We start from the raw sequence: 22,012 nt of genomic DNA on the forward strand, positions 1-22,012 counted from the left end.
TACACGCTCACTAAGACGATTATTTAAACCTTGGCCTTTTGTTGTTCGACCTGTTTCCTTTACTGTTGGATGTCGAAGTCATACCACTTTAAAAGTAGCCACGCCTCCACCCATGAGAGCACAACTTGAATCGCTAATGCAACGACCTTTAAAGACGGACAAGAAACGAGCGTTGCGTTTATGGACCGAATACAGAGCATTACCAACAGTGTCCCTGGACCAATACAATGTGCTGATGACTGCCTTACTAGACAAGGCATGTCACGGTAAAAAGACGGGCTTTTGGGCTCGTATCATTCAAGCGTACGAAGAAGCACTGATGGCAAATATTCAACCTTCGGCCATCATGTATATGGCTGCCATCAAAGCCTATGGTGCTTCCCGCGATACAGTGCATGTAACAGCCACCTACAAAGAGTATCGAAAACGATACACCGTAAACCCCACCAGCGATGGATTTTACATGACGGCGCTTTTGGACTGTGGTCAATTACCCATGGCCTATCGCCATTTACGAGATATGATGGACCGCACATGTACAACGCAACTTGCCAAGTACCTTTCGGATTGGATTGCATTGTGTGTAAAACGCAACATGATGCCGTTGGCCCTGGAAGGTTTAACCGTGTGTGATATCGAAAGTATCGAAAAGGAACCATTAGAAAGCATCACACAATCACTTTGGCTTGGCTATTCCCATGAAAGGATGACACCCATGTCTGTCGAAACCTTTGTTCAACTGTATATAGAAGAAAAGGTCACAAAGATCGACACATTATACCTCTTTACGATGATGGACTTGATCTCGTATACCTCGCTTATGACACCTACACATCGTACTTTACACCTTTTATTAGAATATGCATTTGATCGACAACAGTATGGGAGAGTGATCCGTGTCTTATCCAGCATGACACACGATTCTGAGGAAACCATGCAATTTTTAGCTGCAAGGTTGGGACCCCATACGGGTTACGCACAATACGTGGAGACCCTGCAATCCCAACTCGATAGTGGGAAAGAGACGAAACGTATGCTTGCACGAGGGGACGAAACCGTGATGGATTGGCTACGAGACACAGGATGTCAAGATTTAGATTGCTATGCCATGGTGTTGGAACATTGGTTAACGTGTGGACGATGGAAGGAATGTATACGAGCCTATGGACGATTAAAAACAAGAGAGAAAGGCACCATGACGAATCGACGTCTGGTGAAAGCGTATGTGACTGCACGGTGTTCGATGGGAGACGATTGGATGGGAGTAGAACGAGCATTGACGGAAGGACAGATCCGATTTACGTCGACAACTGTCACACGTATGCTGATGACAATGATGGGTTTCCAGAGCAAGACGGGTGTAGGATTGGTGCCTGGGAAACATGTGTTAACGGCATTAACCCTGATGGAAAAGAAGCTGGATGTGCAACTGAGTGGAGAAGAACTGGCTCGATTGATCAGCGGGTTAGGGAAACGAGGCGATGTCGAGAATGGATTTCGATTGTATACATGGGTGAGAGAACAAAAGGGAGAACGATGTGCCAGCAGTCATTTGTATCGTGCCATGATGACCAGTGCTACCAAAAACAATGATATTCGTAAACTGGAACGTGTGTGGGTGGATATGCAATACCGAAAACGATTTTTGGACGATGGAGAAAGTGAAAAGGAAGAACATTCATTGACGAGATACAATGTCTTGCTAAACGGGTATGCTTCTCGATTGCCTAAACCTGACTTGACACGAGTAAAGAAAGTCTTTCAACGGTTACTGGGGCAGAATTTATCACCGGATATTGTGACCTATAACATTTTAATTAAAGCGTTTGTGAATGCGAATAATATGGAAGCCGCTAATCAAATATTTCAAAAGATGATCCAATCGGGTATCCAACCTGATACCTATTCGACCAACACATTATTAAACGGCTGGATTATTCGAAAGGATTGGCATCATGTGGAAACATTTGTGAAGGAATTAAAAAAGGGCACGCAACAAGAATTGGATGTGGTGACGTTTAATTTATTAGTACAAAGTTTCTTACAATTGGATTCAAAGACGATGAATTATACACATTGGCTTAAACAACAAAAGAAGGGTGCGCATCTGAAGCAAATGGAAACGAGTAGTACTCAAGTGACCGGTAAAATGTCGAGTCAGAAGATTTGGTCCATCTTTCGATCAACGACGGGATATGGACCTGATTTGAAACCTACGGCGATGGAAGGATTTGTCAAGTTATTCTCCACAGAGGCTGATGAGGTGACAGGCAAACTGTTTATGAAGGCCTTTGTCAATATCAAGGATTATCCATCCGCTGCTAAAATACAAAAATGGATGACGCTTATACCACATAATAATAAAGAAACATTATAAAAATCCCGAGATTTCTAGAATCCAATTGTAACGTAAAAAAAAAAAAGATTGGTCCATGCTTATTTTTTTTTTTAAAGGAGATTCAAATCTACCTGCGGGGAGGGGAGGATTAAAAAAATTATAAAACAACAAAAAAATTTACCCGTTTTTCGCTTAATCGATTTCTAACCCCCTTAAAAAATGAGTGAATTTACAACAGAACCACAATATGCCGATGATCCCATCAAGGTGGAACTTGGACATGAATTACCCAACTTTGACGCGCATGTGAATAAAGAATGGGATGCACAAATGGAGTTGGCGCTCCTTAATGCTATATCGCGCTGCAAGCCAGTGGGTGAGTTTTTTTCTTTTTTTTTCTTTAAAAAAATATATGAAGGCTAAAAGTAAAAGAAAAGGGATTCATAAGCACTTTAGGATTATCAGTGTGCAGAAACAGTTCAATCAACATAGTCCAGTGAGGTGTAGTATAAAAGAGATCTGGCAAAGATTAGGCGAGTTTTATGGCATGTCAGCGTTGGATGAGTTGGAAGAAGAGGATGAGGAACAAGAGTCAGAGGCAGAGGAAGAAGAAAAGAAGAGACATGAATTTAGTTTACCGTTAGAGGAATATGAACAATTGATATCTGAGCATCGACAGGATGATCAATCATCAGTGCATGAAGAAGAGGAAGAGGAAAATTCACCCGCTATTCCGCCCGCTAAAAGAACGCGTACTAGTAAAAGAGAACATTCACCTGCCAACTCGGTTGCTGAATCCATGACTTCTACACCCGAACCTGAAGAAAGTAAGTGCCCGCAAAAAAAAAAAAAAAAAAAAAAAAAAAAAAAAAAAAAAAAAACCCCTGTCCCCCAACCACCAATTAAAAAAAAAAATGAATTCTATTCCCCGCCATTAAACAGAATCTTCAAGAAGAACGTCAAGAGGTACACGGAAGTCGGAATACACACCAGAACCCTCAACACCTAATAGTCAGCGTAGTTATCACACGACCAGTCGAAGAACGGGTAGATCATCCAGTGCTACCATCCAAAGGGGTAACAAAAGACAGACAAACAAACGCAAATAAATAATAAAAAAATACATTAAGCGCCATGTGAAGATCAGACTTTTTAATTGGCTGCTAAACGAAGCGTTTCTATCTAATGCCAACAATTGGGGGCCGCTTATGGGACCGAAAAAAAATATTTTTCTTTTATTTTTTTTTACCTGTTCCTATAAATCTGATGATTTTTTGAAGGACCGATATCCCTTACATATATAAAGAAAGATAGCTTTTCCCCTTTTTTCCCTTGTTCTTTTTTTTTTTCTTTCTTTTCTAATTACATTAACCATGGCAACAAAGAGAAACGTGACTGCTGATCCAGCAGCAGCAGCAGCAACAGTGAAGCCAGTGATTGATGAAGCTATTGAAAGAAACTGGGAGATCCCCAATTTCACTATCAAGGAAATCCGTGATGCTATTCCTGCTCATTGTTTCCGTCGTGATACCTTCCGATCCTTCACACATGTACTTCATGATGCTATTATCATGGGTATTTTAGCAGGTTTAGCTAGCTATATTGATACCATTCCTAACGTGTATGCTCGTGTGGTGTTATGGCCTTTATACTGGATTGCCCAAGGTGTGGTTGGTACAGGTGTGTGGGTCATTGGTCATGAATGTGGTCATCAAGCCTTCAGTCCTTCCAAGGCCATTAACAATGGTGTTGGTTATGTTCTTCATACGCTTTTGCTTGTACCTTATCACTCTTGGAGATTTTCTCATTCTAGACATCATAAAGCCACAGGTCACATGACCAAGGATCAAGTCTTTCTCCCCACCCTTCGTTCTAAGGCCGGTCTCCCCCCTCGTGAGCAAGATCCTGTGGCTGATGGACCCCATGAGGCACTTGATGAAGCACCTATTATTGTTCTTTACCGTATGTTTTTAATGTTTGTGTTTGGATGGCCTCTTTATCTTTTCACCAATGTCACTGGTCAAGATTACCCTGGTTGGGCCTCTCATTTCAACCCTTCTTGTGAGATTTATGAAGAAGGTCAATTCTGGGATATTGTGAGTTCAACTGTAGGTGTACTTGGTATGATGGGTGTCTTGGGTTACTGTGGTCAACTCTATGGCTCTCTTGCTGTGATTAAATACTATGTTATTCCTTACTTGAACGTCAACGCCTGGTTAGTCTTGATTACCTATTTGCAACATACCGATCCCAAGTTACCTCATTACCGTGATAATGTCTGGAATTTCCAACGTGGTGCTGCCTTGACCGTGGATCGTTCTTATGGTTTCATTCTTGATTATTTCCATCATCATATCTCGGATACTCATGTTGCTCATCATTTCTTCTCCACGATGCCTCATTATCATGCTGAAGAAGCTACCATGCATATCAAGAAGGCACTCGGTAAACACTATCAATGTGATAATACACCTATTCCTGTCGCTCTTTGGAGAGTTTGGAAGGCATGTCGTTTTGTTGAGGATGACGGAGATGTTGTCTTCTTCAAGAACTAAATAATATCGTTTTTTTATATTATTATTATATATTTTTTTTTTTTACCCTATCTATCTAAACAAAAAAAAAAAACCCCCCATGTAAATTTTTAAATAAAATCTATTCATTACTATCAGAAAAACTAAAACTCACTTCTTGTTGCACAACACAATTTTTTCATTCTTTTTTTCTTTTTTACAAACAATTCCAGAAAATGAGCATGCCAAAAGTGGGAGCGAGGATACAAATTGGCAAGGATCGAGCCACGGTAATGTACACAGGAACAGTGGAGGGTACGACTGGAGAATGGTTAGGCATTGAATGGGATGATCCTACACGAGGTAAACATGATGGACTTCATCAAGGCACGCGCTATTTCAGCTGCCGGTAAAAATACATTTTCAGAAAAAAAAAAAAGCATGTCGAGCTTTAGATTAATGTAAAAAAAAAAAAAAAAAGGCACGCAAAGTCGGGTTCCTTTGTACGATATCATGCACAAAAGGTGGTGACGGGTACGACGTTTATGAAGGCGTTAAAGGAAAGATACACTACCGAAGATGATTTCACAACCGTTAAGGGTGAAAAGTATGAGAAGGATAAGGACATTGGCGAACTTTATTTTGGAGGCAATAAGCAGATTGTGGTAGAAACCTATGGATTTGAAAAGATTTTAAGAGCACAACGGTAAACAGTAGATTTCTACACACAAAGTTAGTTTTTTTTTGCTAATCAGACAAAGCTTAGAGGTTTGAGTGGGTTGACAGTGGTTGGGTTAGCGGAACAGTGTGTGGCATGGGCAGGTCCTCCGGGCGAAATCTCGGAGGCGGAATTAGGTAAGGTGTATAGCGACTTATTTTCCTCCTCCTCCAATCATAGTAATTTCCCCCTTGTAGCCATTGAGGATTTGGATTTGTCCCGGGATCTGATAGCAGATTGGAAAACCGTATCTGAGATCACATCACAACTCGGCAGTCTGATGATCTTGAGAATAAAGTAAGGTATCACACTTTTACATGTGAATTTTAAGCGATCATTGACTCAAATTTTAAATAAGTCAATCCCGTTTGAGTGCACCACCGAGAGAAGGATTATGCTTGGGAAATTTACGCACACTTTCATTGATACAGACAGGGACGACATGGAAAGAGATTGATGCATTGGCGGAACAATTACCTCTTTTGCAAGATCTTCAATTGGGTAGTAACGGAATTTCGGAACTGGGTACAATGCGTGGATTGCAAAACTTGGTTAGTCTCAATTTAGAAGAGAATCACATTGCCGATTGGAGCCAAGTGGCTACACTAGGCGCTCTACCAAAGTATGTCTGCATAACCATTGGTTAATATTTGCTAACAACTCTCTCTCTCTATTTTTTCTTTGGCTAGGTTGGAGGTGCTGTTTCTGAATGATAATGAATTAAAAAGTGTAGAATATATCCGAGACACATTTAAACAGTTACGATTTTTACGACTTGAGAATAATCAGATCAGCAACATGTCGAGTTTAGATGCTTTGGATGGATACCCAAGCCTGACAAAACTTCGCTGTAAAGCCAACCCAATGTTTTCTGGTAAAAAAAAAAAAAAAAAAAAAAAAAAAAAAAAAATTAGCTTTCTTTTAGTGGTGAAAATTAAAATGAAACCTTGTCTTTTTTAGGTTTGACTCCCGAACTTGAAACAACTCAAATCGTAGGTCGTATCGGAAGACTCACCACGGTTAATGGAAATACCGTAAGTCTTTAAAGATGATAAAAAGTATGTAAATAATAATAATAATTTGGAATTAGGTGACACGAAGAGAGCGTGTGGATTTAGAAAGATTTTACTTGAAATCATGCACGGTGGATGGTGTGACACATGAAGCGATCGGTGTTTTACATCCACGCTATGCGACCCTATGTCAACGTAAGTGTGCCACTAGATTTTAATGAAAAAATGTCGTTTGTACTGAAATGGGCCCCCCCCCTTTCATGCTTATATAGTGCACGGAGAACCCCATTTAGGGGGAGGAGGAAAGGAAGGCCAACCGAGCGCGCTAAAGAACCGATTGATGACGGTTCGATTGACACAACGCACAGGGATGGACATGGAAGCGGTATTACAAGCCAAGCATTGGAGCGATCTACAACCTACAAGGGAAAGTATCAGTAAACGTGTATTGCCCACCATGACCGTACGTCATTTAAAAAACTTGGTGGGACGTTTATATAAAATGGGCACACATAAGCCCGCATTGATTTTATTACAATCTGTACAAAAAGAAGAAGACATCATTACAATGGAAATGAATGACGAATTACGAGATTTAAAATTCTATAGTATGGAGGATGGCGATGAGATTATTGTGATATAATTTTTGGAGCAGGAGAGAATAAAGGCGAATGTTGTTGTTGTTTTTGTAATTGTAGTTTTAAATGATGAAAGGTCCATTCACCCACGAACTTTTCGATACTGGCAGCTGCAATCTCTCCGCCGTTGTGAGGGACACGCAGCTGCGTGTCTTGACAGGTGCCGGACAATCGCGCTGCGTGTTGAATGGCTGTCTGCCATCGCCCAGCCTCGAAATCATGTCTGTCTAATTCGACAGCACTACCCTGATCATGCATAAGTTTTAATAAACCTTGTTCTTCAATGAACTGAGGTCGTGGCACATAGACAAAGGGTGTACGATGGCCGATACATTCTGAACATGTACCATAGCCTAATTTACCCAGGAGCACATCACAGGCGTTTGTGAGATCGGGGACATAGGCATCTTTAGCTGCACGATAAAAAAGTGGGGGCATAGCAATGGTATCTGGGGCAGCACAAACAATGCAGATCCAACCGGGAGGTAAAGGATTCCCCCATGTACCATCTGCTAGTAATTGTCCACCAAATGAGAGTAACAAGATCTTGTGTGTGTCATATACTTTTTTAGGAATGCCCACAGATTCCAAGACTTGTTCACGCGGAGTACGATATTTACGAAAGACGAGAGGGACATCAATGATGCGACGTGTGAAGGGAGGTGTTAAATCGGCAAAGGGCGTGGTGTGTTGAACGTTGGATATACTGGTGCAGGGTAATTGCGTTTTACCATTAGCCACACCTTTACGTCGAAAAGATTCTGGAAAGTTCACATTAAACGGTGTATGAGGTACGAGTCCAGAAGCATCATCAAACGATGGGATACGAATAGCACCCGGTAATCGGATAAGGAGATCGGCATGTCTATAATCCAATATCACTTGTTGAACCATTTGTCGGATATCCTCATCTAAATCATCTCCTTCACATAATCCCATATACACTTCATCAAATGTGAAATTACTGGATATCACTGCTGGTATACCTACTTTGGCCGCTGCTGCACTATATTGTATATATATATATTATGTGAGTTGCTGTGTACACTGTAAAAAAAAAAAAAAGGTTTGTTACCAAGGGAGGAAAGGGGCGTCGCAGATAACACAGTCTGCGCCCACCTGCTTCAGCCAATCGATTTCGGCAAGCAAAGTAGCGGGTCTTCTTTCGAGAAAGGCGGTGAGATTTTTAATGGTTTGGTCACGGTCGACGGTATAAGGTAATGGCTGAACTACACCAGCATCAATATCTGCATGACGATAGATGGCGCCTACCTCTATCACACCTTGAAAGATAAAGTCAGTGGCTGTAGAGATCACATGAACTTTATGACGTGCTGGTAGTTTTAAAAGGTCGAGAATGACTTGGTTTGCACGAGTTGCATGTCCCCATCCTTTTTTTTTTGTGGTTAGATGTGTATGCAAAAGGAGAGAAAGAGAGGCTTACCGTGTCCAGAAACGTAAAAACAAAAAGTCAAGGACTTGTTGGACTGTTTTAATGTGTTGATGGATAAACCTGCCATAGAAATAAGAACGAGTGCAAAAAAGAGAGAGAGAGTGAGAAACAAGAAACAAGAAAAAAAAAAGAGAGAGCGAGAGTGAGAAATGAGACCTTATTTTTAAGCACCACTACCCCCCCTTATTCGGCCCTAAACCCCATTTAGGGAGAGTGTATCACTTTTACAAAAATAAAAATCTCCTCTTTTTTTAATCCAAAGACATTTTAAAACCCTGGGAGGTGTTGTTTAAGCTGTGTTTCTATAATTGGGTGTTCTTTGTTTTTCATTATGCCCTTTCTTTCATAAAGCAATTGTTTATGATAGCATTGATTTTCTCTTATTTATCTATCCAAAATGAGCAGCACACATCCTTAGCCAGCGACACAATGTAGAAGAGCATTTCTTATTACTGTGTCATTAGAGGAAAGCAATCAATCACGTGGGCTATCTCATAAAACAGGGACTAGTTCTTTTTTTTTTTTCTTTTTTTCTGACCCTTTTTTTTTTTTTATAAATGTTCAAGCAAATACTGTCAAAACGAGCTTATTCAAAAGCGGTAGGGTTTCAACCAAAACTCGATTACACAGCCTTATCCAACCATGCCAGTGCTATTACACAAAACATGAAGGCACGCAACCATGTCACAGTGGACATGACTGAGTTTGTGCGCTTGAATGAGAAACGACTTTCCTTATATAATCAATTGACAGCATTACGGTCCAAGCGAAATGAAGTGTCATTAGCTACACAAGCCGCTAAGTCCAAGGAGGCACGTTCTGTATTTATTGCCGAGGGACAACAAATCAAGGCGCAAGTCAAGCGTGTACAAGAAGACCTGAGCGAGACAGAAGAAGGGTTATTAGAAAGAGGTTTGAGGATTCCTAATGAGACACATGGGGACAGCCCTGTGGGGCCTGAGAGTCAAGCAAGAGTAGTGAAAATAGTGGGTACACCACGCAAAGAAGAAGAAGGATTAAAAGATCATGTAGAAATTGCGCAAGGGTTGAATATATTGGATTTAGAACAAGCGGCCGTGGCAAGTGGGAGCAGTTTTTATTATTTGCAAGGGATGGGTGCGTTTTTAGAAATGGCGCTTGTACAATATGCCATGCATAAGGCAGCAAGTCGAGGATTTATGGGTGTGATGACACCGGATATTGTACGCACGCAATTGGCTTATGGATGTGGGTTTCAACCCAAACGAGGAGAGAGTTCGCAAATCTATGGGATTTCGGAGGATCAGTGTTTGGCGGGGACAGCGGAAATTCCATTGGCAGGGAAATTTGCTACTCGCTTATTGAACGAGGAGGAATTACCACAGAAGTTAGTGGGGTTTGGTCATGCCTTTCGAACAGAGGCAGGTGGAAGAGGCTTAACCACTAAAGGATTGTATCGTGTACATCAGTTTTCAAAGGTCGAATTATTTGCCGTCACCACACACGCTCAGAGCGAAGAGATGATGGCTCAGATTCTCAAGTTACAGGAAGACATTTTTACCGATTTGGGGCTTTGTTTTAGGTTAGTTTATACCCTGGGGGTAACTGAGGGATATTCTGAACTCATTTTTTGTTTCGTAGAATTTTAGATATGCCTACAGAGGAATTAGGCGCTAGTGCCTATCGAAAGTTTGATATGGAAGCGTGGATGCCTGGTAGAGGCACATGGGGCGAGGTAATGTTATAATAATGGTAAAAAACAAGAATCATAAAAAGACTGACGCTGGGTGGAATCAATGCAGATCTCTTCAACATCGAATTGCACAGACTACCAATCACGACGACTATCGATTCGATATCGACCTAAATATCAGACTGGCGATCAACATACACGTTTCTGTCATACATTAAACGGTACAGCCATGGCCGTACCTCGCATGATTATAGCCATTCTTGAGACTTTTCAAAGAAAAGATGGGTCTGTTGAGATTCCTCGTGTCTTACGAAAATGGCTTCCTGGCGAACCCTCGCACCTTTTTGTTTAATTATATATATATAAAAAAAAATTGTAATTTTTTTTTTTTTTTTTTAAATGTCAATTTCTTTCATGGTTTTGATGATTTTCGTGATATCATCATTGGCCGAGTCCGGCCTATCTTGTTCTTTATAGCTTTGTTGACGTTGTGCTTTGGCACGTTTTTTAAGCATAGCTTCTTCCTTTCGTTTCTTTTTGGCAAGTTCTTTACGTTCGCGTGATGAAAGTATCTTTTGTTTCTTTGGTTTGGGAAGAACGATCCCTTGGAGCTCTTTGATGGCGTCCATGGAATTCCCGTGCTTTTTCCAGACGGTTTGGATGGTTTCTGGAGGCAGATTTGGGAATTGGTCAAGTAGATCTTGTTCATGCATATTGAGGTCTTCTTGTCGGGTCTCATGGGTCGTATCATCCGTATCGGATGGCTGTGGAGGCTGCATGTCGTCTTTTTCGCTATTTTCTTTCTCGTTGACCGCTGCCGCCTGTGTTTGACCATCTGTAGGTGTTGGCGGTACATTCTTCTCGTCTGTTATAGGTAGTGAAGATGCGTCTTCTGTAGGTGGTAAAGATGCGTCTTCTGTAGGTGGTAATGGTGCGTCTTCTGTAGGTGGTAATGGTGCGTCTTTTGTAGGTGGTGATGGTGCGTCTTTCGTAGGTGATTTAGGCGCGTCTTCTTTAAGTGATAAAGGCACGTCTTCTTTAAGTGGTAAAGGCGCATCTCCTGCAGGTGTCAAAGGCACTTTATCCGATGCTTCATCGTGTGTCTCTACGGCCTCCTCTAACTGAGATTCATAAATGGCATTGATAGCATCGTCTGGGATCCCCTTGTGTTTTTTGAGAAATTGTCTAATGGTTTGCAAGTTTGTGTCAGGACAAGCATTTAAAACAATTTTTTCTTGTGAGGTGAGTTCTATTTCTTCTTGTGGGTTGTCTTCTGCGATTTTGATCTGGGGGGGGGGTTGTAAGGGGTGAGTGAGAGGATAAAGAAAAGTGTTACCATGGGGAAACTTACTTGAATGTCGGGTGGACCAGTGTAAGGACCATCGATATTCCGTACGGAGCTATAATGTTCCCAGCTATGATATCTAGAGACCTGGGAGTGATGAGCTGTCCAAAAACTGCCGTAATTTGAAAGAAAAAAAAATTATTTTTCTCTTACGCGATATGTAACACTTGTGTGTCGTCTTCCTGTTCCTCTTTACCGTGAATAATGTATCTAGAATTCGAAGAGAATAATGAGATGGTTTGATAGGTAAAAGGGTACTGTTTTTGTTACATTAGACCAGGTTGGTAGACTTTGATATTGACTTGCTGCATTTTTGCAAAGGCAGCTAGTTCCATATTACCACCATAGGTGGCGTTGCGAGACATACAATCGACGTGGTGTTCAAAAGATTGATCGTCCTCTACAAAGAACTGATACTCTTCTTTATTATCTCTCAGGAACTGACACACTTGGTGTCGAATGGCCTTGTGGTTTCCGTCTTGTCCGTAGAATTGATCGGAAAGTGATCTAAGTGGCCGGTGTTAGTAGGAAAAGGGGGGTGGGGATCAGCATGTGTAAGTATGTGTCTACCTAAATAAACAATTACCATCGCCGGCAATATTCTTGGTACAGAGGCCTAGGTTTTTTAATTGACTGTCCAAATCCTCTGCATCGTCATGTTGAAAACTTGATTTCTAAAACAAAAAAAAAAGAGGAAACAATGTCAGTGCTTTGGAACAGGAAAGTGAGGGGGGGGGGGGTATGCAACCTGCAAGTTCTTTTTTTTTTGTTTACGAGTTATTCTGTCTAAACATCAAGACAATTGAGTATTTTTATTCTAGAGAAGAATAAGGCTGTAGAGACTTTACCGTTACTCTTTTCTTTTTTGCTTTTCTTGGCCATGGTTGAAAAAGGGACGTGAGTGTTTAAAAAAAAAGAAAAGAAAAAGGCTATTTAAGCATAATACAAAGTGTAGTGTGTGTAGTGACTTATGAAGTCTCGCGTTTAAATCACAAATAACTAAAAAAGTTACTGCTCCAAGTATCACAAAAACATCCGTGGTTAAGCCTGACTTTTGTTATTACATACAGGTATGTTCATGCTGGTTGCTAAATTATTACAGACCAAGTCGTGTGACTTATTGCACTTTAAAGCATTCAGACTACTACTCTGCTAACTAGAAAAGACATGTATAAATTAAAGAAGGAAGTTGAAAAAAGTTATCCAAGACGAGTAAAGTCAAGGTGATATATAGGTTTTTATTTGGGTGGGGGTTGAATTGAGGATATTTAGTGGGCAGCTTGTTGTCTTAACTCCTCCACCACTTCATTCTCTTGCCATCTATATTCTCTCTTGATGATTTCGGCAACTTCTTGTTCTACGCCAAACTTATTGTTTCTGTTTTTAACAAACCAAGAGATGATATCTCCATCGGATCTAAAGTTGTTGAGAAGCATGGTTTGTCTTACTTCTTCTTCAGTGGGCAAGCCATAGGGACGTGCTTGTGTTGAGGTATAATAATCTCCCTTGGAGGCCAACTTTAATGTTTTGACAGGAGGGCCTACAAAATACTTGGCGATAATATCTTTTTGACGATCGATGGTCGAATTCGTTTGATGTACCCATTGTGGGGTTTGCTTTCTCACCATTTTGGCATCAATGCCTTCACAGAAATCAGGTTCGAACTATATTTGGTGATTAGTACTTCCTTTTTTTTTTTTTTTTTTTAGAAAATAATATATAGGACTTTACAGGTGAGATTTGCCAAGAGTTGTATTCCATTTTGGTACATTCAGCCAAGGACATACCCGCAGCTCTACGTAACTGTTCTAGCGTGAGAGCGATAGCCAAGGGAGATCCATCGCATATTTGATCGATGGCGTCTAAAGAAAATTTTGAACCCTCCTTTTCCAAAGCGCGTAGGATCTCACCCACTGTATCAAATCTAAAACAGGTGTCGATGATTTCGCGATGTCGGCCGTGTAAAGTGTTGCTAAAGGGAACATGATCCGCCTTGACAGCAAACGCTTCGATTTGCTTATTGATCGCGGCACGACTGGGATTTTCCATGTTGATTAGACTATCTTCTAAGGATTCTAATTGGTGAGAGGGTACGAAATGAGAAGCTAAACCAGCCATTCTATTTTGTGCTAAAAAGTTAGTTTCTCTTCTTTTGTTGTTAGGATAAATCTCAATCTTACAATGTATCTTCTGCGACCAGTGTGCGTGATGTCAAAGCAATATATCTGCCCATATGACCATTCAAGCGAGACAAGAAGAAATTAGAGCCAGCGTCACAGAAATGGCCAAATCTAGTTTCGGGCATAGCCATTTTAGTATTTTCGGTAGCGACATTGAACTGAGATAGAACACCAAGACCGCATCCTGTGCCAACTAACAAATAAAAAAAAAACTAATTTAGTATGGTTGCTAGGCAAGAAAGTAATGATTGAGCGCATACAAGTAATTCCGTTCATGAAAGAAACGAGTGGTGTTTGCATAGTTCCAGCAAAATGAAGCATGTTATGTAAAGTGTCCACAAAATGATCTAATTCGGGCCTTCTGGATGGTGTTTCTACAGCGTTAGCAAGAACTAGATTTTTTAAAAAAAAGCATCAATATAAGCCATTCGAATTTATTTATAATCCATATTTGGGTCACATACATTTGATATCACCACCTGAACTAAATGCTCGACCATTTCCTTTCAAAATCACCATATCCACTGCTTTGGATTTCTCCCATTCCTTTTTAAATATATATATAAAGGTTAGATTTGATTCTGCCCAATGAAAAAGTTGATTTTACCTGGAGGTGAGGAAAGATGACATCAAACATAGGAATAGTGAAAGAGTTGAGTTGTTTTTGTCTATCAAACGTCATGGATCGTGTATTCTTCTTTGCTTGGATGATGACACTAGGGTCCTTTTTTTTTGGTGTTTAGTATTTACAATTCTATGGTTACACTATGTTATCTGTCATTTACTTGGTTTAAAATACCGTCATTTGCCCGTGAAAACTACAAAGGATTTTTTTTGGGATGTTAATCATTGAAACGAATCAAGATTATTTATTCTATCTTTACCAAACGTTTCTGACTGGATGGTAAGGTTCGAAGCAAATTTGGTCTGGTAATCAACATTTTCATCATTGTTTCTAAGATGAAGAAAAAATTGTATCACAGCGGTATAAATAAAAAAAAAAGAAAGAAAGAAAAAGAAAGGGAAAGAAGGGTCGATTTATGATTTTATTGAATCAAAGCCAAGTATTTATACTATTTGAAAGTGAGTAGTAAGATCAATGCGATGACTGGATAAAAGTTTAGGATCAACCAAAAAAAAAAAAAAGAAGCTTTCTTGTGTCAATGCTCGTGTAAAATAAATGCATTCAAGAAATGTTATAAAGGTAGTGCGTACCTGATTGATTTATCTATCTGTTTATATATATAGTTTCCAAAATGACCTTGAGTATACTATCAGGGGTTGTAATTTTTTTTTTTAAAAGACAGGCAAACTTTTATTGGTAAGCCTTTATGTTCACTACTTGCACATGGTAGAATGAAAAGGCAAAATTCTCTACCTTGTTTTAAACACAGATAAGAAACAAAGCCTAATAGACATATCTGATCTGAGTAGGCACTACGTGCTATCGAAAATTCTCTTTAGTCAATTAGAAGTTGATAAGAGCTTTTTTTATCAATTTTAGTCTGTGGATAAAGCCATTATATGCAAGGGACATCTCACCTGTGGTTTCTTTAAAATTTAGATATCTAATGCATTACGGTGCTCAGGTATACTAAGAGCTCTAACTAAATACCATTTGACGGTTGTTTTATCTAAACTATGAAAAATAATGACGACATATGATCAAGTGGAAGAAGGGGATAGCGTCTTATCAGAGATACTAAATTTACTCTTATGTGCGTGTGGAAGTGCCATATTCCCGCGTATATGTATGGGACGGGATTTTTCCTCTTGCAAAGTTCCATTAGAATCACTTTTTACTGCCCTATGTGGGGTGCATATTGTCATTTTAACGTGTGTTTATACATATTGGGACTATGTGACAAAAAAGGGTACTGTTACGTCGCACTATGTTTATCTATAAAATGATTTCATCTTTTAAGAATTTAATTTATTCTTAGTTACTAAGCAGAAGAAGGGTTTGAATAGAATAAACGTGGGGCTGGGTTAAGCCAGTAAAGGAAATTACCCCGGACTTTTAAGAAAAAAAAAAAACTGCAAAGGTCCCACGAAAGAAAAACTCTGTCTATGTTAAATAAAATGCTCAATCGTGTACGTGTATCTCCCTCTTGTAATATCTAATGGTGTGTTGTGTGTGTATCTGTGTATGTGTGTTTTAGCTTTTTTTATTAATACATTGGAAGTGACGTTGTTTCAAAGGTTGACTAGAAGGCAACATGGTGCGTAAAGTAGTCCAACTGTCACTTGTTTGATTAAGACGATGGTCGAGTTTCAGTTGGTGTGGTGTTTTTTTGTAACTTTACTTCGTCACCAGGACGAACCCAGGTACCGTGTGTCTCTCTATAGAATGGGTTGTTTAGGGCATTATAAGACGAGGGGTTTGATTGCAGAACCCAAAAAAGAAAACTTACTGCTCGTATTCTTGTAACAAGGGCTTAAAGATATACACGCCGGTGCCGATGCCTACGCCGACAGCCAAGGCCATTTGAGTTAATTTACTAGAGAACATTGTATGTCTAAAAGAGATGTTTTTTTTTTTCTTTTCTTTTTTTTTTGTCCGAGACCATGAAGGGTTCGATTACTTGACAGTCACTGTCAGTAAAGTTACAATTTATGCAGAAACCCTCCTCGGGGGAAAAATGTCAAGTATTTAATGACAAGAAACTCATGTTCCACTTACTTTTTTTTTTTTTTTTTTGGCAAAGTCAAAAAAGAAAAGAAAAAATGGCAGGATTGAATGGAAAACCAGCCGATTTACGAAATATTGTTCAAGGAGACGATAGTCATGGTGTGCTGAATTCAAGTTTAAACAATACCATACCGACTGATTTTGACGATCCGAGTAGAGAATATAATGGAACGAGTTCAAGTAAAATAATGGACAGTCATAATCATGGGGATCATGATCTCTCGGGACGGTTTAATCCCTATGGAGGTTTGCCTTCTGGACAGTCTGCTGATGATCCTGGCTTCACCCGTCAATTGGCTCCTATTATGGGTGGCAAACATGCTGATGAAGTTGTGACCGGAGATGAACCTACCTTTACAAATAACGAACCCCGTGCACCCGAATCAGCTCATATTGCTCCCGTCTTGGGCGAAAAGAGGACAGACGAGCCCGATGAAGATAGAATTGGCATCGATCCAAGCCGAGGCAAGTTGAAAATGGACTGAAACCCATTTGTAAAACCAACTTTATCCTAAATACATTCTTCTTTCTTCTTTTCATTTCTTATTTTCCATATCTTTCTACTCTTTCTTCTTCTAATAAAGACCACTTCTCTACTTCTGAAATCCCTGAACAAAATTTGGAAGGCAAGAGTGAACCTGTATCTGATATTGCGGAAGAACCGGGCCCAAATGTTATACATGATGGCAACGATTTAATGACGCATGAGTCTGACCCTGCGGGTGCTAGCTCCGGTGGTCAAGGCGCTTGGCAAGACACGCACGGTCATGATGCAACGGCACAACACGTAGGCGTCGCTGAAACGCGTTCGGGTGACGAAGATACTTCCCGAAACCCGTACAATGTAGATGTCCATTCGAGTAGCCAAGAGGCTATGCAAAACTTGCAGTCAGAAAAGGATCCTACATCTTCTGTCCCTTTTAATTTCAACAAATTTTCAGCGCCCAAAAAATGCTTTAAATTAAATTATCAACAACCTCTTGGACTGAATGCTCCGAGTATTTTGGTAGCTGGATTAGAGGACGTAGGAGTCAAATACTTGATTATGAGTGCACTGCTGTGTCTCTACCTCGGTCAAGTGGGATATGGTATACTTTCTCTTTTGATGACTAGCATGACAGGTAAACATATAGATCTGCTATATGTCACGAAAATATCTAAAGTTGTTATAATCAGGTATCGCAGCGTTTTATATGCTCTCTCGATCGGTTTTGGATAGCTTGAATTGGCAAATTGAGAAAATTGATGGTGCAAATATTGTAAGTAGTTAACGGATGAAACCTAAAAGGAAAGCTGCAAATCTAAAATCCATTTTTTTTTTTTTTTTAAAAAAAAAAAAAAAGTTGTCTAAAAGGAGACACGGTGAAAGTATGGAATGGTTTAATTGCTTTGTGGAGAAAATTTGGAGATCGATTGATCCTCAAGTATTTGCAGTTGTGGAGGATATTTTGGAAGATACGATATCGAGAGTTGCTCCTACTAAAATTATCGTAAGTAGGGAGGATATATAACACATACTAGGCTGAAAAAAAAAAAAAAAAACGAAGAATATACCTTTTAATCTCTTTAATCGGAATTCATAGAGAGCTGTTAAAGTTGGTGATTTTGATTTAGGAGTTCAGTCCCCTCGTATTGAAAAGTAAGTGCACTAGCAATACTTTTTTTTACACTAGCATACGTAACTAATCTATCAACTCGCTAGAATGAACATATTTCCTCCCACTCCTGACCAGCCTACCAATTGCATTGTAAGTACATTTTTTAAACCCCCCCCCCATAAGCATAGCCTTCTGATACGTGTTGTAGTTTGGCGAGGCAGAATTTACTTTAGGCGTAGACCCAAACAATACGACGGTTACTACTTTCAAGCCACATGTAGCCACACCTCCGGGGTTTTCCATATGCTTCAAATCAGTACTGAATGCTAGTGCCGAAATTCGAGGTGAACTAACAAAGTTGTCTGGAAAGATTAGGTTTAAACTTATGACTGCACCTGAACCTCCATTTGTTTCCAAGGTGACAATATCTTTTATAAGAGCTCCCGAAATCGAAACTGCTGTCATGCCAATCACAAAAAAGCTGAATATAATGAGAGTAAGGGATTTGGAATAGTAAAGAAAACAAAATTATCATTTTATTGATAAATTCTTTCTGTTTTTTTTTGTAGCTTCCAATGTTAAAGACTCTGGTAAACCAAGGTGTGAAATTAGGTTTTGCCAGTTTAGTAGAGCCGAACAGTATCAGTGTTGATATCAAGCCCATGATGATTGGTGCATTGATCGATACAAACGCTATAGGTGTGGTAAAATTGGAAGTTCGACAAACAAGACGGAAACATGCGATGGGAGGAGGTAAGCATTGCATGCAAAATATAATTGTATTACCATATTAACGCCTAGTAATGCAGAACCTGAAAATTCTTTTGTGACATTCTCTCTAAGTGACAGAAAAACGAGCAATATTAAAAGCACTCGGGTTTTATCTAGCACATCGCATCCTCTTTGGAATGAAAATCTTTACCAGTTGGTGACTATCGGTATGTTGTATTTATGTATCCATTTTTTTTTTTTTACTGAACCTTGTATGCATTTAGAGGACATCAAAAATGAAGTTTATATGAATGTAAAGGTATGGGAGGCCGACAAGGTCAAAGCAGACACCCTTACAGGATCGATTTCCGCCTCGGTAAAAGATATCGTGCTTGCAAGATTGGACGAATATGAAAATGTGTCGAGCTGGTGCACTGAAGAAAGAGTCATATTTGATGGGTATGGATACGAAACAAACAATTTATGAGTTCGCATTGTTATTGAGAATTACCTTTTGTAGATGGGCTCCAATTGATGGAAAGTCTGAAAGAGAATCTCAGTTTCTTCTTAATTTTAAGTTGACATTCCATCCCAAATACGTGACACCTATTCCTTCTGCACATGACCATGCAAAGACTGAAAAAGCAAAGAGAGAAAAGGCTAAAAAAAAGAAACAAGAAAAAGAAAAGAAGCAACGGGAGAAGGAGGAAAAAAAGAAACAGAAGGAACACCGAAAGGGGAGTCGGAATGTCCCTGTAAGTATTTTGGTTAGACCTGAAGCAACCATAAAAAATCCGGGTATTGATCATACCATGGAAGCCAGTCCAGAGCAGCATGTTCATTCGATGGATGAGACGCCGAATTTGGAAAATGGAGGTGCAGCAATTTTAGCAGATGACGATTCCGATATGGATAGAACAGAACTTGTGTCCAACCAGCCCGAAGGAGGTTCAAGTGAGATGGCACTCAATAGTGACGACGAGGAGGATGATTCGGATGACGAATTGGGTGAGCGAGTCTCGCCCTTACATACATCTGGTAATATCTTCAAAGAGCTAACGAAAAACAGAATATTAACATCAATTACAGGTATTTTATCCATTAAAATCGTTAAAGCAAAAGATCTCGAAATTTTGGATCCAGAAGTTATTTCTTTCAAGAAAAGACGGCACCCATACAAGTTACAAAAAGCCGTCAGTCCATATGCTGTCATCTATATTAATGATACTAAAGTTTTCAGAACCAGATCCAAGATGTGTACTTCTAATCCAGTAAGAACATAGTGACGAATGATGAACGAAACAAAAAGTTAATTTTTTTTTTTACTATCAGAATTGGAATGCTGTGTCTGAATGCTTCATTAAGAATTATGCGACTGGATTTATAAGAATAAGTGTCAAAACGTCTATAGATTTGGAAGATGATCCAGTTATTGGGACATCCATTATCAAAATTAGCGATCTGTTCCACGACAAGTCTAAAAAGGTAATTGGGCGGTAACAAAAAAAAAAACAATTATGTGTTGGGTAATAACATCATGTTCAAATACAGTCAAAAGAGTCAGAAAGATGGATTTCTCTTTCCGATGGTATTGGCTACGGAAGAGTTTTTCTCGATTTAAAATATAAACCTGTAAAGCTTGTGCTTCCCCGAGAATTAAGTGGTGCAGGTATGTACTATTACAAATAACAAAAAAAAAAAAACGGCCCCCAAAATAACACGTATAATAGATGTAGGAACTTTGGTTATAGACAGTGTTCAACTTGATATGAAGGCTCCTATGAATCTTTCAAAGATCCATTCAACAAATGCCAGTTTTATAATTAATGTAGAGCCAGAAATTACAAGAGAACTAAAATACAATCTTTTGGAAAGTCATGGAAAGAAAACTGGGTGGTTCAAAAACAACTTGTATTTCCCTCTTATGATGCGATATAGATCAGCACTTTATGTTCATTTATCACAACGCCACAACGACCGCAAGGTGACTGCATGTTTATGGATGAAAGAAATATACGATAACGACTGGCAAGAGGTGACTATTGGTTTACGTCCTTTCACAGATGGACCTGCAGCAGATGAACTTCCTTGGGGTAGTGATGGACCCTGTGGCAAGATTACTCTACGTCTCAAATTCGTTCCTGGATTTTCTCCAGCGCATACCGAGCTACCCGAATTCACCACAGATATGCTTGGAGCAGATCCATTCCAAAACGATATTACGCGTGATAAAGCGCATTTACTTGTACGACAAGAAGGAACTGAAAACTATGCTGTCAATATTCCATCCGAAAAGAAAATGAATAAACCCCATATAGCAACTATAGCAGATAGTAATCCCGCCACATTGATTTCTCCTCCCATACAAAGTTCTGTTGAAAACGATAGGGTCACTACGCAGTATAATGCCGTACCAGTAGTTTTACAACAAAAAGTTCATTATCCTATTGTTGAGGAACGCGAAAGAAATCAAGAAGCACCTATGTCAATTGCTGAGGAGCGCGAAAATAATCAAGAGGCACCTATGATGAACTCTGCAATGTCAAATTCAGAAGGCAGAAGACGATCTACAGCGAATATGCCTTCTGAAACGGGAAAAAAGAGAGCATCAAGAGGGTCCGTGTCATACGAATTAAATGACCGAAGAGCGTCAAAAGGGGCTATGTCCTACAATTCAAATGGCCGAAGAGCTTCAAATCTAACAGGAAGCACATTTAACTCGGATTATAGACGGAGTTCTGCATCCACTGGTACTACCTTCAATTCGGAGAGTGAAATGGTGTCAACATCAGATGAAGCTACACTTGATACTGTGAATAGAAGAGTAGATAATTCGACAGAATTGGACACGGATAACAATCTGAATGATCATGTAGAAATTCAGACAACGGGTTATTTGGAAGCAATGGAAGAAGATTTAGAAAACTCCAAGATAAGCAAGTACAGCCTCATGCGAAAGTTGAATAAAGGAAGAGACCGATTCGTCAAGAAATTTAAAACTTTAAGTCAAGGCTACAATTCGCAGACCCGAGCAAACAAAGCCATTGTAGAAGAAGCATAAAAATCATGAATTTTTTTTAAGGATAGGGGAATAAAAATAATATTTATTGGAAACTGCCCGAACCTAAAATAAAACCCTTC

The 22,012-nt window shown here is 39.6% G+C and overlaps 10 protein-coding genes across 10 annotated transcripts; 6 read left to right on the plus strand and 4 right to left on the minus strand.

Moving 5' to 3' along the window:
* Window positions 1–352: 352 nt before the first annotated feature.
* Window positions 353–2,377, plus strand: EV154DRAFT_425341 (uncharacterized protein; the record flags this gene model as incomplete). The annotated part of the gene is made up of 1 exon (XM_051596238.1): window positions 353–2,377. One exon carries the CDS (start codon window positions 353–355, stop codon window positions 2,375–2,377), a length of 2,025 nt encoding a protein of 674 aa, XP_051455119.1.
* A 142-nt stretch (window positions 2,378–2,519) lies between these two features.
* On the plus strand, window positions 2,520–3,664 carry EV154DRAFT_304386 (chromatin modification-related protein EAF7-domain-containing protein). The gene is made up of 2 exons (XM_051594880.1): window positions 2,520–3,165; window positions 3,281–3,664. Exons 1-2 carry the CDS (start codon window positions 2,661–2,663, stop codon window positions 3,445–3,447), a joined length of 672 nt encoding a protein of 223 aa, XP_051455120.1. The 5' UTR covers window positions 2,520–2,660; the 3' UTR covers window positions 3,448–3,664.
* EV154DRAFT_517044 (delta-12 fatty acid desaturase) lies at window positions 3,662–5,021 on the plus strand. The gene has a single exon (XM_051602455.1). It carries the CDS (start codon window positions 3,712–3,714, stop codon window positions 4,891–4,893), a length of 1,182 nt encoding a protein of 393 aa, XP_051455121.1. The 5' UTR covers window positions 3,662–3,711; the 3' UTR covers window positions 4,894–5,021.
* A 66-nt stretch (window positions 5,022–5,087) lies between these two features.
* On the plus strand, window positions 5,088–7,023 carry EV154DRAFT_483905 (CAP Gly-rich domain-containing protein; the record flags this gene model as incomplete). The annotated part of the gene is made up of 9 exons (XM_051598612.1): window positions 5,088–5,260; window positions 5,333–5,557; window positions 5,618–5,706; window positions 5,767–5,866; window positions 5,928–6,191; window positions 6,259–6,443; window positions 6,530–6,603; window positions 6,660–6,777; window positions 6,890–7,023. 9 exons carry the CDS (start codon window positions 5,088–5,090, stop codon window positions 7,021–7,023), a joined length of 1,362 nt encoding a protein of 453 aa, XP_051455122.1.
* A 188-nt stretch (window positions 7,024–7,211) lies between these two features.
* EV154DRAFT_553677 (uncharacterized protein) lies at window positions 7,212–8,862 on the minus strand (the record flags this gene model as incomplete). The annotated part of the gene is made up of 3 exons (XM_051605140.1): window positions 8,665–8,862; window positions 8,296–8,611; window positions 7,212–8,226 (listed from the first exon to the last, which is right to left on the minus strand). Exons 1-3 carry the CDS (start codon window positions 8,738–8,740, stop codon window positions 7,212–7,214), a joined length of 1,407 nt encoding a protein of 468 aa, XP_051455123.1. The 5' UTR covers window positions 8,741–8,862.
* A 353-nt stretch (window positions 8,863–9,215) lies between these two features.
* On the plus strand, window positions 9,216–10,731 carry EV154DRAFT_517048 (seryl-tRNA synthetase). Its single transcript, XM_051602456.1, has 3 exons — window positions 9,216–10,234; window positions 10,294–10,387; window positions 10,455–10,731. Exons 1-3 carry the CDS (start codon window positions 9,231–9,233, stop codon window positions 10,695–10,697), a joined length of 1,341 nt encoding a protein of 446 aa, XP_051455124.1. The 5' UTR covers window positions 9,216–9,230; the 3' UTR covers window positions 10,698–10,731.
* Window positions 10,732–10,740: 9 nt separating this feature from the next.
* Window positions 10,741–12,097, minus strand: EV154DRAFT_425276 (uncharacterized protein; the record flags this gene model as incomplete). Its single annotated transcript, XM_051596235.1, has 5 exons — window positions 10,741–11,109; window positions 11,425–11,631; window positions 11,697–11,769; window positions 11,844–11,900; window positions 11,961–12,097. Coding segments are annotated over 5 exons (843 nt in total), but the record flags the coding sequence as incomplete, so codon positions are not given.
* Window positions 12,098–12,958: 861 nt separating this feature from the next.
* Window positions 12,959–14,389, minus strand: EV154DRAFT_425313 (ClpP/crotonase-like domain-containing protein; the record flags this gene model as incomplete). The annotated part of the gene is made up of 5 exons (XM_051596237.1): window positions 12,959–13,354; window positions 13,422–13,809; window positions 13,871–14,063; window positions 14,131–14,262; window positions 14,335–14,389. 5 exons carry the CDS (start codon window positions 14,387–14,389, stop codon window positions 12,959–12,961), a joined length of 1,164 nt encoding a protein of 387 aa, XP_051455126.1.
* Window positions 14,390–15,790: 1,401 nt separating this feature from the next.
* EV154DRAFT_604652 (uncharacterized protein) lies at window positions 15,791–16,496 on the minus strand. Its single transcript, XM_051607417.1, has 2 exons — window positions 16,285–16,496; window positions 15,791–16,213 (listed from the first exon to the last, which is right to left on the minus strand). The coding sequence occupies exons 1-2, from the start codon at window positions 16,380–16,382 to the stop codon at window positions 16,126–16,128; spliced, it is 186 nt and encodes a 61-aa protein (XP_051455127.1). The 5' UTR covers window positions 16,383–16,496; the 3' UTR covers window positions 15,791–16,125.
* Window positions 16,497–17,436: 940 nt separating this feature from the next.
* Window positions 17,437–21,932, plus strand: EV154DRAFT_468602 (uncharacterized protein; the record flags this gene model as incomplete). The annotated part of the gene is made up of 16 exons (XM_051597802.1): window positions 17,437–17,683; window positions 17,739–17,821; window positions 17,906–18,052; window positions 18,146–18,201; window positions 18,265–18,310; window positions 18,369–18,656; window positions 18,730–18,913; window positions 18,970–19,098; window positions 19,156–19,330; window positions 19,392–19,612; window positions 19,961–20,142; window positions 20,204–20,356; window positions 20,423–20,540; window positions 20,602–21,146; window positions 21,427–21,493; window positions 21,697–21,932. The coding sequence occupies 16 exons, from the start codon at window positions 17,437–17,439 to the stop codon at window positions 21,930–21,932; spliced, it is 2,877 nt and encodes a 958-aa protein (XP_051455128.1).
* Window positions 21,933–22,012: the final 80 nt, after the last annotated feature.

This window comes from Mucor mucedo (assembly GCF_025094135.1).
Source record: "Mucor mucedo strain NRRL 3635 chromosome Unknown EV154scaffold_82, whole genome shotgun sequence".
NCBI classification, from domain to species: Eukaryota; Fungi; Mucoromycota; class Mucoromycetes; order Mucorales; family Mucoraceae; genus Mucor; species Mucor mucedo.